Source organism: Suncus etruscus, chromosome 6 (genome assembly GCF_024139225.1).
Source record: "Suncus etruscus isolate mSunEtr1 chromosome 6, mSunEtr1.pri.cur, whole genome shotgun sequence".
In the NCBI taxonomy this organism is placed as follows: Eukaryota; Metazoa; Chordata; class Mammalia; order Eulipotyphla; family Soricidae; genus Suncus; species Suncus etruscus.
Window position 1 is genome coordinate 23,502,486 of NC_064853.1, and position 14,476 is coordinate 23,516,961.

General features: G+C 40.4%; 1 protein-coding gene across 1 annotated transcript in view; it reads left to right on the forward strand.

Annotated features, from left to right (window-relative positions):
- Positions 1–14,476, forward strand: part of USP24 (ubiquitin specific peptidase 24) — a 140,153-nt gene that overhangs the window by 91,850 nt on the left and 33,827 nt on the right. Inside the window, 7 exon segments of the mRNA XM_049775466.1 lie at positions 1,013–1,074; positions 3,135–3,326; positions 5,507–5,624; positions 9,076–9,220; positions 11,786–11,905; positions 12,572–12,697; positions 13,789–13,887. Of these exon segments, the coding sequence (XP_049631423.1) occupies positions 1,013–1,074; positions 3,135–3,326; positions 5,507–5,624; positions 9,076–9,220; positions 11,786–11,905; positions 12,572–12,697; positions 13,789–13,887 (862 nt within the window).

The following is a 14,476-nucleotide window of genomic DNA, read 5'->3' on the forward strand; positions in this document are numbered from 1 at the left end:
ACCCAGTACAATGTGCAGGGGGTAGAGATAAGTGAGGGGTTTGGCAGTATAGTGCTGAGGTTGATTCTATGGTTTCAACTCTGCTATTTAAGCCACAGCCCTGGCCCTGTTTTCTTAACAGTAATGGCACTTGTGAATTTTGTTTGCCTATTGCTCTCTCCTTTGTTCTTTGTTCACTGTTGCATAAAAGTTCTAGGCACAGAGCATTAGATTGTACTTAAATGAATGAGCAAACTTGAACAGATGTACAGATTTGAACAAATATACTTAAACTTGTACAAATATACTTGAACAAATAATATCAAATCAGTGTATTATGAGGCTATTTATACTTCATCATAAAATGCATAGATTTAGTAAGTTTCAGGTCACCCAACTTTTCCTTTACTTTATCAGTTTACTGAAACCATTAATATCCTTCCTGATAAAATGTTGAACTTGTATGAATATAGAAGTAGTAATTTGGGGGCTGGAGATATATTGCATTGTCAGGATGCTTACATTGCCAATCTGTTTTCAATCCCTGATACTCCATATGGTTCTTGGAGCATCACCAGAACTGATCCCTGAATGCAGAGCCAGGAATAAGCCCTGAGCACAGCCAGTTGTGGCCGAAACAAAAAACTTTGTTTAGAAAAAATTTCTCTTTTTGCTCATTTGGTTTGTGGAAGTATTCTTGTTTTTGTGTGTGTGTGTGTGTGTGTGTGTGTGTGGTGTTTTTTTTGTTTGTTTTTTTGTTTTTTGTTTGTTTTGTTTTGTTTTGTTTTTGGACCACACCCGGCGATGTTCAGAGGTTACTCTTGGTTGTCTGCTCAGAAATAACTCCTGGCAGGCACGGGGGACCATATGGGACACCAGGATTCGAACCAACCACCTTTGCTCCTGGATCACTGCTTGCAAGGCAAACGCCGCTGTGCTATCTCTCTGGGCCCTTGTGGAAGTATTCTTACAAGAAAATGCTTTGTATTTTAAATCAGCCTGTTTTTAATAACAAACTTATTTGTCTTTTTAGACTGTTATCTCAGTGTATGGAATATTTTGATCTGAGGTGCCAATTATTAGATGACCTAACAAGTAAGTACCTACCTTACTTTGATATATATTGGGAGAAGGGACAGAGAGAAAGCCATCTGGATAAAGCCTGATGGACATTTCTAAACTGAATGTAAATTAAATGAAATATAAATGAATCTTCTATGTAAGTGAAATTGTATTATTTGAACTTAAAATTTATTTTCTTGAAATAGCATGTAAGCCCATGCATTAGGGATCGCTTCTCCTTCTAACTAGGAGAAATTATCAGAGCTCATATTTTAATTGTGATTAAACTTTCTAGAATCTCAGACTTATTTTGCTAGTTGGGGCTAGAGAGATAGTACAAAAGATAGGGTGGGTTCTTTGTACTTTGTACATGGCTAACCTGAGTTCAATCTCCGGCATTCAATATGGTCCCGAGCGCCACCAGTAGTAATTTCTGAGTAAGGCCAGGAGCAACCCCTGAATATTGCTAAATGTGACCCAAAAAGGAAAGAAAAAAAAGAAATTATGTTGATGGCATAGAAGCAGTAATGATAGAAATCAGATGTTTAGCATTGGGTATTTGAAATATTGTTAGAAATTCTATTGTCAGTATGTTTAATTTTAATCATTTGTATGTACTCTTAAAGCAAATGCAGATTGGAATGTTCTTTTTTTTTTTTTTTTTTTTTTTTTTTGGTTTTTGGGTCACACCCGGCGGTGCTCATGGGTTACTCCTGGCTGTCTGCTCAGAAATAGCTCCTGGCAGGCACGGGGGACCATATGGGACACCAGGATTCGAACCAACCACCTTTGGTCCTTGGATCGGCTGCTTGCAAGGCAAACGCCGCTGTGCATAATTCTCCGGGCCCCAGATTGGAATGTTCTGTGTAGTTTTAGATTTAAATAAAGATTTGTTCATTTCTCCACTCTTTACACAAAGAACTTACTTTAACTTATAAGAAATTTAAAAAAAAAAAAAAAAAAAAAAAAAACCAGGATCAGCAAGACTGTTAATCAGAAAAGAATGTCAAGGCCAGGAGGTTTTAAACTAAAAACCACCTTGCATATGTGCAGGCTATAAAGGCCCACACAGAGTTTGTTGTGAGGTTTGTGGAGAACAAAGGGAAAAAGGAAATATTCTGCTGTTCTCAGTACCCCAGAGGAAACAGAATATTGTCTTCCCAGCACTGATCTAAAGACATTTCAGAGGAGGCTCTTCCATGTAATGGGCACCTGAGAACACAGTGACTAATGAGCCTCAGTAGCAAATCTCAGAACAATGCCTTTATTGGTTCCTGAAATATCTATCTCCCACAAACTGAGGGACATGATGCCTGTCGTGAGCATTGCAGTGAAACTAACGGTGATGGAGTCTGAGATATAAGTATATGTTTGGACTTGGGCATAGGACTGTTAATGTAGAATAGTGGATGACAGGAAAAGCAGGAGCACTGTGGTGTGGACTCAGATTACCAGACACTCAACTTCACACAACTCCAGAATGCATGAGCAAGTCACTCTTGCTGGTCTCCCTGTCCACTAGGGGCAATAAATGAGCTCCCCAGGGGCCTTGTATTTAGGGGAGTATTTTGGGGAGGGTCCTTTACTTAACTCTGAAGTGTTAGTGTTGGCTGGATTTGATCAATTCAGAAGTCAGAGCACTGTGAATGGGAGGTAGAAGCAGGAGCCTGGATGGCATCAGTTCAGTTCTCACTGCCCCTGCAGTGTCCCTTGCCTGCCTCACCTCTCCCAGCTGTTTCTGCACAATTCTGTGTTGCCACTCTTTGCAGGGGAAAGTGGACTAAGGGGTTCTGCAGAGTAGATCTTCTGTCAGAAAGCTGGGCTCCAGCTACTATACTGGGAACCTGCACTCCTGTACCCCTCCGTTCCTTTCACTTCATTTTTGGAACAGGTGGTTTGGGGTTCAGATGGTGGGGAAAGGAAGGCCAGATGCACATGCTTCCGTAGGCTTCGGCCTCTGCAACTTTTGTGCTCTAAGGTAAAAGAGTAGAGCTTGACTTACTCTCATTCAGATTTGAATTCCGTGAAAGGAGATCCTTCTTTTTTTGACATATTCTATGTTTTCTTTTTCTTATTTTTTACCCCTCCCTTAGCTTCTGAAATGGAGCAGTTAAGAATTAGCCCAGCTACCATGCTTGAAGATGAAATTACTTGGCTGGATAACTTTGAACCTAATCGCACAGCAGAATGTGAGACCAGTGAAGCAGACAACATCTTGCTGGCGGGACACTTACGGCTCATTAAGACCCTACTTTCTCTCTGCGGGGCTGAAAAGGAAATGCTGGGTAATTACTGTTTTATCTCCTTGCAGAATCTCAGCTCTCAGTTATTGCCTCAGTATCATGTGGGTTCAGAAAAGCAAGATCAGTGTTCTCTGTTCCATATGAAGTAGATTCTGCAGACAGTAGGAGGCTCTCTGGAATTTCATGTCTAACAAATTGAAGATGTATTTTCCTTTTAATCTCTTTTTGGTTTTGGGTCATACCCGGCAGTTATCAGATGCCAGGGAATGAACCTGAAATAACCCCGTACAAGGCAGATGCCCTGTCCGCTGTACTATCACTCCGTCCCTCAACAATGTATTTTCTGTGTCATTAAACCACAGAGGATTTTGCAGTGTCCTGAATAACTGGCTTGCAAAATTTAACACCAAGTAAAAATTACTATTCAAAGTATATTTTTCTGTGTTTTGCCTTTATGAACTTTAAGATGTATTCTAATAGTATGTATTCTATTGTATTCTATTTTTCTTTTTATATAATTTTTATTATAGTTTGGGTATCATGGTTTTGATGTACCTTCTATATATCTGTCATTTCTGGGGAGATATGTCCCAGGTCTACCCCCAAATGGTGGGTTACATGAAATAAGGTAGTGTGCACAGTTTCATCATATAATTAGTATTAATGGATTTAGAAAATAAGATTAAAACATTATTTTTATTACAGACTAAGCTTTATAAAAAAATTTTTGTCAGCTGAAGATAGAAAAAGTGATTTTGAACAGAAATAAGGCACATAAATGAGTTTTAATAGGAAAGTGGAAATACATACTTTTCGCTGTATTTTTTTTTGGGGGGGGGGCCACACCCGGTAACGCTCAGGGGTTACTCCTGGCTATGCGCTCAGAAGTTGCTCCTGGCTTGGGGGACCATATGGGACACCGGGGGATTGAACCGCTGTCCGTCCAAGGCTAGCGCTGGCAAGGCAGGCACCTTGCCTTTAGCACCACCGCCCGGCCCCTTTCGCTGTATTTTTATAAGTTTGAAATTTACATATATTTCAGCAAGTTCAACATAATTCATTTTTTTGTTTTGTTTGGAGACCACACCGAGCAATGCTCAGAAACAATGCTCCTGGCTCTGCACAACAACGACTTCTGGTGGTACTCAGGGTACCATAAGGGACACTGGAAATCAAACCTGGGTTGACCCTGTGCAAGGCAAGCAACTTGCCCTTGTACTTTCTAGTCCTATAATTTATTTAGTTTTTTCCCTGAATAAAGCAATTCTCTACAATGCCCAGAGAAAGAATTATTTGCTGAAATGATCCTGTCATGTGGTATTCTTGGCACTTGTATTTCTCAAGTGAAAATTGGACCTTTAGTTATAAGTTCAAAAAGGCAAGAACTATATATTTTTAATTAATTAATTTATTTTTTATTAAATATATTTTTATTTAAGTAAATGATCATATTTGGGTTACAGTCATAACCAGAACACCCCCCTTTACCAGTGCAACATTACCTCTCCCCCCTTCCCATCCCCTGCCTGTTTTCGAGACAGGCATTCTTCTACTACAGTAATTTGTTTTTAAGTTCAGTAAGTTGTATTTTTTTCCTTAAAGGATAAGAGTAAAAAAGTATAGTAAAGGTGTGATAGTGGCAATCGCCAATGTTTGCATAGGTCCAGAAAAATGGAAAAAATGGGAAAAAAATCCTTGACCTGATTACAAAAAGGCCTCACCCCAGAAGTTTATTGGCAAAAGACAGATTCTGGGTTCCAGGCATACCAGTCTATCCAACTCCAGTCATTCTCAAGGTCCCGGTGAAACTTTTTCACACTTTAGCTATAGTTGGTATCAGACTTTTATATTTAAAGACTTTGGATTCTGTGCATTTCTTTTGTTGATGTCAGGCTGATGTGGAGTATCCTCTAGTTTCAGCAGACTGTTGCTGAGTCACCTGGGTGTTGGGAGTACTCTTTGGAGTCAGTCAATGCCAAAGCAGTGGTAGGTCTTCTCTGGTAGAGGCTTGGATCCTGGGAATGAGGAACTGTATTTTTTATAGTATTTTTATATTCCATTTCTGTCTTGCCCATCCCTGTGATTTTTGCCCTAGAGTGAGGCACAGAGTTAAAGCATCAGACATAGCCAGATGCCTGAAGCATTGACATAAACATTCAAGACAGGGTCTTTGAGTCTAACTGTATATTTATCCTCAACGTGAATGTTCTGCTCTGTTCCAGGTTCATCACTCATTAAACCATTGTTAGATGACTTCCTTTTCCGAGCTTCTAGAATCATTTTAAATAGTCATTCTCCAGCTGGCAGTGCCGCCATCAGCCAACAGGACTTTCATCCAAAGTATGGAAAATGCACGTTGTGTTCAGTTTTGGTAAAAATCCTAATTTGAAACTTTAGTCTCCACAAAAGATTTTCTTAACTTGCAGTTTGTCTTCCACCTTGTGGGTATATGTAGCTTGTAAGATATTATCCACTCTATTAAGAAATGAGCATAAAGTAGCATGGCATAAAACTTGCCTGGCATACAGTAAGTGCTAAGCCAATTGTGTTGGTACATTTGTTATAATCAGACTGGAAGAATATTAATGTGGCTAATATAAGTTGTAACATATTCCAAGGAAATTGAATTTGTGAGAGGGATGTCCTAAGCATTGTTATGGTTTTGCAGGGAAAGTTTTTGGGTCACATGACAGGACTTAGGGTTTAGTCTCTGTGCTCAGGGACCACTTCTGACAATATGAAATGCTGAAGATCAAACAAGTCAACTGGACACAAGTCAAGTACCTTGACCCCTGTACTATCTCCAGCCACAGATTATATCCTAGGCAAAAGTAAATAGGTTCTATCTAAATCTCTTAAAAGTGTTTTTTTTTTTTTCTAAGAGAATTATGTAGGGGCTTTAGTGCATGAAACCTGTAGGTTTACTGTGTCCTGATAACTAAAACTACTAGTGATAATAATTGTGTTATTTTGTTTTGGGCAACATCCAGGAATGCTCAGGGACTGTTCTTGGTGGTGCTTGGTGGGGACCATATGTGATACTGGAAATAGAACCAGGGTTCGCCACATCCAAGGAAAGGAAACTACCTTTTATTCTTTTTTTGGTTTTGGGTCATATCTGGCAATTCTCAGATGCCAGGGAATGAACCTGAAACAACCTCGTAAAAGGCAAATGCCCTCTCCGCTGTACTATCACTCTGGCCCTCAACAATGTATTTTCTGTGTCATTAAACCACAGAGAATTTTGCATTGTCCTGAATAACTGGCTTGCAAAATTTAACACCAAGTAAAAATTACTATTCAAAGTTTATTTGTACTATCACTCTGACCACTGGAGTGGTAACTGCAGAATCAAGTTCTGTTTTAGATTAGGTAGAAATTTCCAAGATCTCTTTGTAATATTGGCCTTACTTTAGTGTTTTTTCCTAAGGATGTGATTTATGGTAGAGCACTTCCTTGTATAAGTGAGGCTCTAGTTTGGGTAAAGATAGGGCTGGAGCAGTAGTACAGCAGGTAGGGCTTTGTATGTGGCCGACACAGGTTCTACACCCCACCATCCTATATGAACTCCTGTGCCTGCCAGGTGCAATTGCTGAGCACAGAGATAGGAGCACCGCTTGCTGTGCTCCACACACATACAGAAACACACACAAACACACACACACACACACACACACACACGAGGAAGAGAGGGAGAGAAACTGAAAAAGAGCCATCTTTTGCCTAATTCTGTTTTTTTCTAGCTTAGTAAAACTGATAAGACTGGGGTGTTCATATGTAATTTGAAAATAAATTTAATCCTATAAAGTATCAAGGATATATAATTCAGCAGCATATGCCCAGTATGTTTGAGGCTCTGGAATTAATTCTCAGCTTTGTGGTACATGTTTATATATTCCATATGTTTCTTTATTTATTGAGATGGGGACAGCCTTAATGGCGCTAGAGGTAAAGTGTCTGCCTTGCCTGTGCTAGCTTGGATGGACCGAGGTTCGATCCTCCGGTGTCCCATATGGTCCCCCAAACCAGGAGCGACTTCTGAGCGCATAGCCAGGAGTAACCCCCGAGCATCACCGGGTATGGCTCAAAAACCAAAAAAATTAAATAAAATACTTTATGGGATTTTTATTGCATATGACTTTTTCTGTGTAGAGAGCCTTTGCTAGCAGTATCTCTTTCAAAGAAGTCACTCAGTCTGGGACTTCCTGCCTCAGTCTTGGAAGTTTTGGTTCTAGCTTCAGGGAAATCTTATTAAAGCAGCGGCAACACTGCTGTGTTCCCAGTGTCAGTGAGCAGAGAAGACCTCGAGCAATTTTCTTCAAATTTTTGTTTATGGTTCCTTTAAAAAAGGATATAATACTTATATCAACAGGAATTTTTTGTTAACAATTATATATTGTGCCTTGAATAGAAATGGAAACATTTTGTTTCATCCACTTTCAATGTTCTGAATAGTATTCCTAAACCAAAATAGCATAACCTAAACCAAAATACAGCCTTTCCCACCTAATCCTTAAAGTCAGAGAGGAATTAAAGCACACACAGAAGCTCCTCAGAAGTAAATGACTTTATCCCTAACTTCCATGTGGCCTGTGTATGCCATGTCCATGATGGTTCTTCTTAATGTATCCTTGTCAGGCAAGGTCAGGCCAATTTCCTTGGAGACAAAGTACTGATCAGCAAGGCCCCACTCCCCTCCTGAGCGTAGTTCCTACACCAGTGAGTTTCAGCCAACAGTCTGAGACCAGTGCTGGTGTTTAGGTGTAGAAAGGTCGAAGACCACAGTTCTGTAGACACTCCCTTTAATGTCCTGTCTTCTGTGGTTCCTTGCCTGCGATTTCAGAAGGCTGGCTCAGACAGAGACCAGAACAAATCATTGTCCGTCCGTCCCCCTACCCAACCCTCATAGACCTCTTCTGCAGGGTGAGGCAGCACAGGAAGCTTCACGTTTCCTACAGAACGCTGTGTATCTCTGTGCCACTTTATTTATATTAAGTGTGAGTGTACCGATATTTTTTATATTTAAATACCATGGTTACAAAGTTGTTCATAACTGAGTTAGTCATAACTTCAACAGTGCACATTTCCTGCCACCAGTGTCCCCAGATTTCCTCTCACCCTCTCCGATGCCCTCTCCCCTTTTTGTTTCTGGGGCATACATTTTTCTTCTCTCTCTCTTATTTTTTTAGGTACCTCTGTGCCATTTTTTTTTGCAAGACAGAAACTCAGTTACCTTGAACATTATTTAATCTGCAGGCACATGTAAAATGTTTATGGATGAGGCCAGAGAGACAGTATGATGGGCAAAGCATTTACCTTACGCGCGCACACACACACACACACACACACACACACACACACACACACACAAGTTCAATCCCTGCCATCTCATATGATCCCGCAAGTCTTCCAGTGATCTCTGAGCACAGAGCCAAGAATAAACCCTGAGTTGGGTGTGGCCAAAAAAAAAAAAAAGGTGTTTCTTATGGACATCTGCTGTGATTAATGCCTTTTTAATTTTTCCCATTTAGATACTTAGGTTTCCAGAGTATTCTAAGGCCAAGATTATATGTATCTCATACGCATGTTCATTTCCCCTGTATTCAAAGCTCATCTTTCTGAGTTCTGTCAATACTTGCCATTCAGTTGCTAGAATTCTACTTCAGACCTGCCTTAACCGTTTTTGTGGAATTGTAGCTCTAGTACTTTCATGTTAATTATTGACTTAGCTTAAGGAGTATTTGAAGTAGATCACACACAGGTGACCTTGACTTGTGTGTTTTGTTTTCAGGTGCAGTACAGTGAATAGCCGATTGGCAGCCTATGAAGTTCTTGTGATGTTGGCTGATAGCTCCCCTTCCAACCTGCAAATTATCACAAAAGAACTGCTTTCTATGCACCATCAGCCTGACCCTGCTCTTACCAAGGAGTTTGATGTACGTGTGCTATAGACTTCTGTGTACTTATTTAACATGATCTCTTAAACGTCTTGTCTTAAAATTGGTTGCATTATCTTTATAACAAAATATTCACATTGATTTGTGTGTACAATGGAATGATACCCTGTAACATGTTAAAGAGGAAATATTGGGGGGCCTGAGAGAGTTCAAAAAGCTGGAGTGCATGCTTTGTATACGAGGCCCCAGGTTCAGTGCCCCAGCACCACTTGTGGTCCTAGCACTGCTGGAAATAACCCTCCAGCACCAAGCCATGAGAGTAGGCCCTAAGCATCACTGGGTGTGGCTCCAAATATCAAAATGAAATTTAAAAAGAAATCTTTTCAATTTCTTTAATTATATCTAATGAAAAATAACATTTCCATCTTTGTTTTTGAGTAACTGCTCTTCCCAGTGCCATACTAGAGCTACAAACACATGAATACTGTCCTGGTTCAGCCTGTGCTCAACTTAACTCTAGCAAAGACTGGGTGAGAATGTTAGACCTCTGGAGCTCAAAGGCAAAGGTGTGGTCCCAGCTATCAGGGAAGGCATCCTAGAATGGAGAGACAGACCTATAAGCAGACAGTTTCAATGCCAGGTGACAGGTTGTAGATAGCTAAATGTCCTGAATGCACTATTGATAAGCACTTCACCACCAGAAGCGACATCCTTAGAATAGAATTTTTCTTCAAAGAATAAACTTTTAATTTTTTTTATTAAGCCACAGTAAATCACAAAGTTATTCATATTCCACCAATCCCTTCACCAGTGTCTACATCTCCACTAATGCCCGTGTTTCCCTCCCTCCCACCTGCCTGCCTCTATATAAGAGGCATTTTTTGGTGGGACAATTATTCTGCAGAAGAAATAAATTTTTTTCTTCTCTTTCAGTTTTTGGGTCTCACCAGCAGAGCTCGGCTTACCTGACTCTGCACTCAGGGGCACTCCTAGCAGTTTCCAAGGAACCATATGTGGTACCTGGGATCGAACCAAGCTCAGCCTCATGCAAGGCAAGCACCTTTCCCTCTGTACAAACTATCTTGAAGTAGCTCCAAAGTGAAATGTGATCCATAAACTAGAGACCTTGCGGGGCCGGAGAGATAGCATGGAGGTAAGGCGTTTGCCTTTCATGCAGGAGGTCATCAGTTCGAATCCCGGCGCCCCATATGGTCCTCTGTGCCTGCCAGGAGCAATTTCTGAGCATGGAGCCAGAAATAACCCCTGAGCACTGCCGGGTGTGACCCAAAAACCACAAAAAAAAAAAAAAACTAGAGACCTTGGATTCCAAAACATTTAATCTATAATGTTTATTCTATGCAGTAACTATTTTCTGTGCTTAGAGAGCACACCATCATAATGAAGAAAATATTTCTTTGTATAATATTAGCTTTTATTAATTATAATTTTTTCTTATAGCACACCTTTCTATATTCTCACAGAAAACATGTTTGAGTAGTATGTAATGCTATTTACCTGTTTGATTGTATGTTTGTTAGAAGAATTCTAACAGAAGATCAGTCATTGTCTCAAAAAGGAAGGGAGAAGTTGAAGAGATTGTACAGCTGTTAGGGTACTTGCCTTGTACCTGGGTGACCTGGATAGATCTCAGCATTGTCTATGGTGCCTTGAGAACCACCAGGAGTGGCCTCTGAATGCCAGGTGGCCCAAAAGAAAAAGAGGAGGGATTAATAGAAGCCTTCCTTTGTCCAGTTGGCCCAAATACAAATACTTCATAGAAATTTATTATTTTAGAATATTAAATGCCAGCTTATAAATATATTCATCAGTTTACTTGATTGATACCTTACTCCCTCCTAGATGATACACTCCTAGACATAAAGGGCCAGGTTCAATTCTGTTGTCTCCATACCTATCCCAGTGCCTAGCACCAAGTAGGCATTTAGTTTGTGTTGAATGATAACCAAAGAATGAGATACATGACTATGTAATGGCTTAACATAAACATGTGTTTGTGTTTATGCTGGGCATTTTGTAATATATATAAATGTGTAAATAAACAATCTAGGTTTTTTTTGGGTAGAGGGATAGTTCATACCCAGCAGCTCTTAGGAGTTACTCCAGGCAGGTGCAGGGAACCATATGGAATTCTAGGGAATGAACCCAAGTAGGCCACATGCAAGGCAAACACCCTACCTGCTGAGCTGTCTCTCTGGCCTCCGCAATCTAAATATTTTTAATTGAGAATATTAGTGGGGCTTAGGGGGGGGGGGGAGGGGTTTGGTTGATTGGCTGGTTTTGAGACACCCAGCTGTAAACCCTCTGAGGTTTACTCCTGACTCTGTACTCAGGAATCACTCCTGGTGGGTGATTCAGGGGATTATTGAGGATACCAGAATTGAACCCCATTTGGCCATATACAAGGCAAGCACTATCCCTCTAACCCTGAGAATGGTAGTGTTTTCCATTTAGACCAGCGCAGCAGACACACTTCATGAATGTAAGTTTTGCTCCGCTCATCCTCTCAAATATCTTATCCAGCTTCATGGAAATATACTAGAGGCAGAGAAACCTCACTCTGCCATTTCTGCTCTTCTCTTCTAGTACCTTCCCCCCGTGGACAGTAGATCCAGCTCAGGGTTTGTGGGGCTGAGGAATGGTGGTGCTACGTGTTACATGAATGCTGTCTTCCAGCAGCTGTACATGCAGCCTGGTCTCCCGGAGGTAAGCTCCTCTCTTTCCTCTTCTGTGATGATGTAGAAGTTACCTGAAAATCAATCTGTTTTTCTCTGTTGCACTTTAGACTCACAGGAATTAGATTTGATTCAGCATTTCTTCTTTTGTTAATGTGTATGGTGCCAAGGTTTGTGCTCCCCAGCCTTGCCATATCTGGGACCCTGTTGGGGATTTCTGAAATCTCTATCAACATATTGTCCCTACTGGCACATTTTTCCGAATCTGCTGTGGTAATATGCTGCCTCTTTACAGATGAATGTGACATAATGAGTTTCTTTTTTGGAACATTTTTAGGATTTAGGTTATAATCATTTTATCATTTTATAGTAATATAATAGTATTTTGTGACAGTGGCCGGTAGTTGCCAGCATATTCATTGTCATATACTTAACTTCTTATAGAGATACTGTTATTACTATGTTATTGTATTCAGTTTTTTTCTATAGCAAAGAGATGATTTGTTCTAAATTTAGGATGTATTAAAGTATGTTAATTAATATTATCTTAATTAAAGCATATTAAATCATTGAACACACAGAATTGAGACCATGTCCTAATATATGTAGCTTTCTAAAAATCAAATGTAGGTGCTTCGGTCAAGCTTTTCTGTAAGGCAGGTAATGAATGACTCCTGACTTATTTCATTTTCTTTAGTCATTACTTTCAGTAGATGACGACACAGACAATCCAGATGACAGTGTGTTTTATCAAGTGCAGTCTCTCTTTGGACATCTGATGGAAAGCAAGCTGCAGTATTACGTACCTGAGAACTTTTGGAAGGTACTCTACCCAGTAACTCTTTAGATGTAGACATTAGATCTGTGGAGGGTGACTGCAGTTTTTTATGGTAATCAGCAGAGTTTTAGGCATACAAGTGTTCTAATACCACACTCCACCATTATCCCTATGCCCACCCTTGGCTCAGTTCTGTAGGTCATTTCTCAAGACTCTGTTGCTTTTGGCCCACTTATCCTAATTTGAATATTTATCATGATTCTTGTGCCAAACTCTTTGAAATATTTATGAAAATCATTCCTCTAAATCGATGCTAATTCACTATCGAAGTAAATTAATAAATGTTTTGAATAATTATTTAATGAATGATTTTAATTGTTAGAATTAATTATTTTAATAAATAAGGTGACTGATTATTTATTTTAATGATTTATTTTAAAAATTTTAACACTGATTTATCCTAGAGACCCAAAATATTGTACAGTGTGGGTAATGTGCTAGCTGACTTTGCACAAAGCCTATCCTGATCTGATCCCTGGGACCCCATATGGCTCCCTGATCCCCACCAGGAATGATCCCTGAGCAGAGTCAGGAACAACTCTGAGCACCACTGTGTCCAAAACAAAAACAAACCATTTCTTTACTATTGAGTTTCATGGGATTAACTTGTCTTCCCCCATGGGTTTTGAGTTTTTTTGCGGGGGAAGGAGATTGGGGTTTTTTTGGTTTTGGTTTTGGGGCCACACCCAACAATGTTCAGGGTTTACTCCTAGCTCTGCACTCAAAAATCACTCCTGGCCATCTTGGGGGTCATATGGCCATATTGGATGCAAGGGATCAAACCTTGGCCAGCCACATGCAAAGCCAACACCCTACCGGGTGTGCTATTGCTCTGGGTCTTGGTGGTTTTTTTGAAAGAAAAAAAACTCTGTGTTCCATAGCTTTAGTCCTCATGTAATACTTACTTGTACAGCCAGGGGAAAGGAGTGGCTGAGCCAAGCTAATCACATTACAGCAAAAGCTCCTGCTTCTAAGAGTGAATTTGGCATTTTTAAAGGTTTTAGTACTTAGGTGTCTCCTGTTTTTATTTTTTTTAATTGCTGCTTTTAACAACATATTCACTCATTATTGAATAGATTTTTAAGATGTGGAACAAAGAACTTTACGTGCGAGAGCAGCAGGATGCCTATGAGTTCTTCACAAGTCTCATTGATCAGATGGACGAGTATCTTAAGGTAACGAAGGCAGCATCTGTGCTCACATACAGGCTGCAGGATTGCAATGGCACTGTTGAGCCAGAAATCTGCACTGTCCCAACTGTCCTTCCTGGCTTCCAGGTTTGATGTACAAACACACAGATCACTAAAATCACAAAGTCCTTTTTCCCTTAATTCATTGAACCCTTGCTACAAGTGTAAACTTGGTCATTTTTTAGTGATTAGCATGATCATTGGCCTGTCCTCTGGGCACCGCCTGCCCTCTCAACACAGCCTCACACTAAGCTCTCTGTTGGGCGCAGAGCAGAGTGAAAGTTAGGGGATGCTGTTGAAACACAGATCTTTCTGCCTCCACCAAGTGGAGTCTCCATGATCAGACTGCTGAGCTAGGTTATATTTGAGATATAGACACCAACCATCGTGCCTACCTTTGCCGCACCTCTCAGCTGTAGGAACACTTGACAGCTCTCTTTTTTTTTTTGGTTTTTGGGCCACAATCGTTTGACACTCAGGGGTTATACCTGGCTAAGTGCTCAGAAATCGCCCCTGGCTTGGGGGGAACATGTGGGACGCTGGGGGATCGAACCTCGGTTCGTCCTATGCTAGT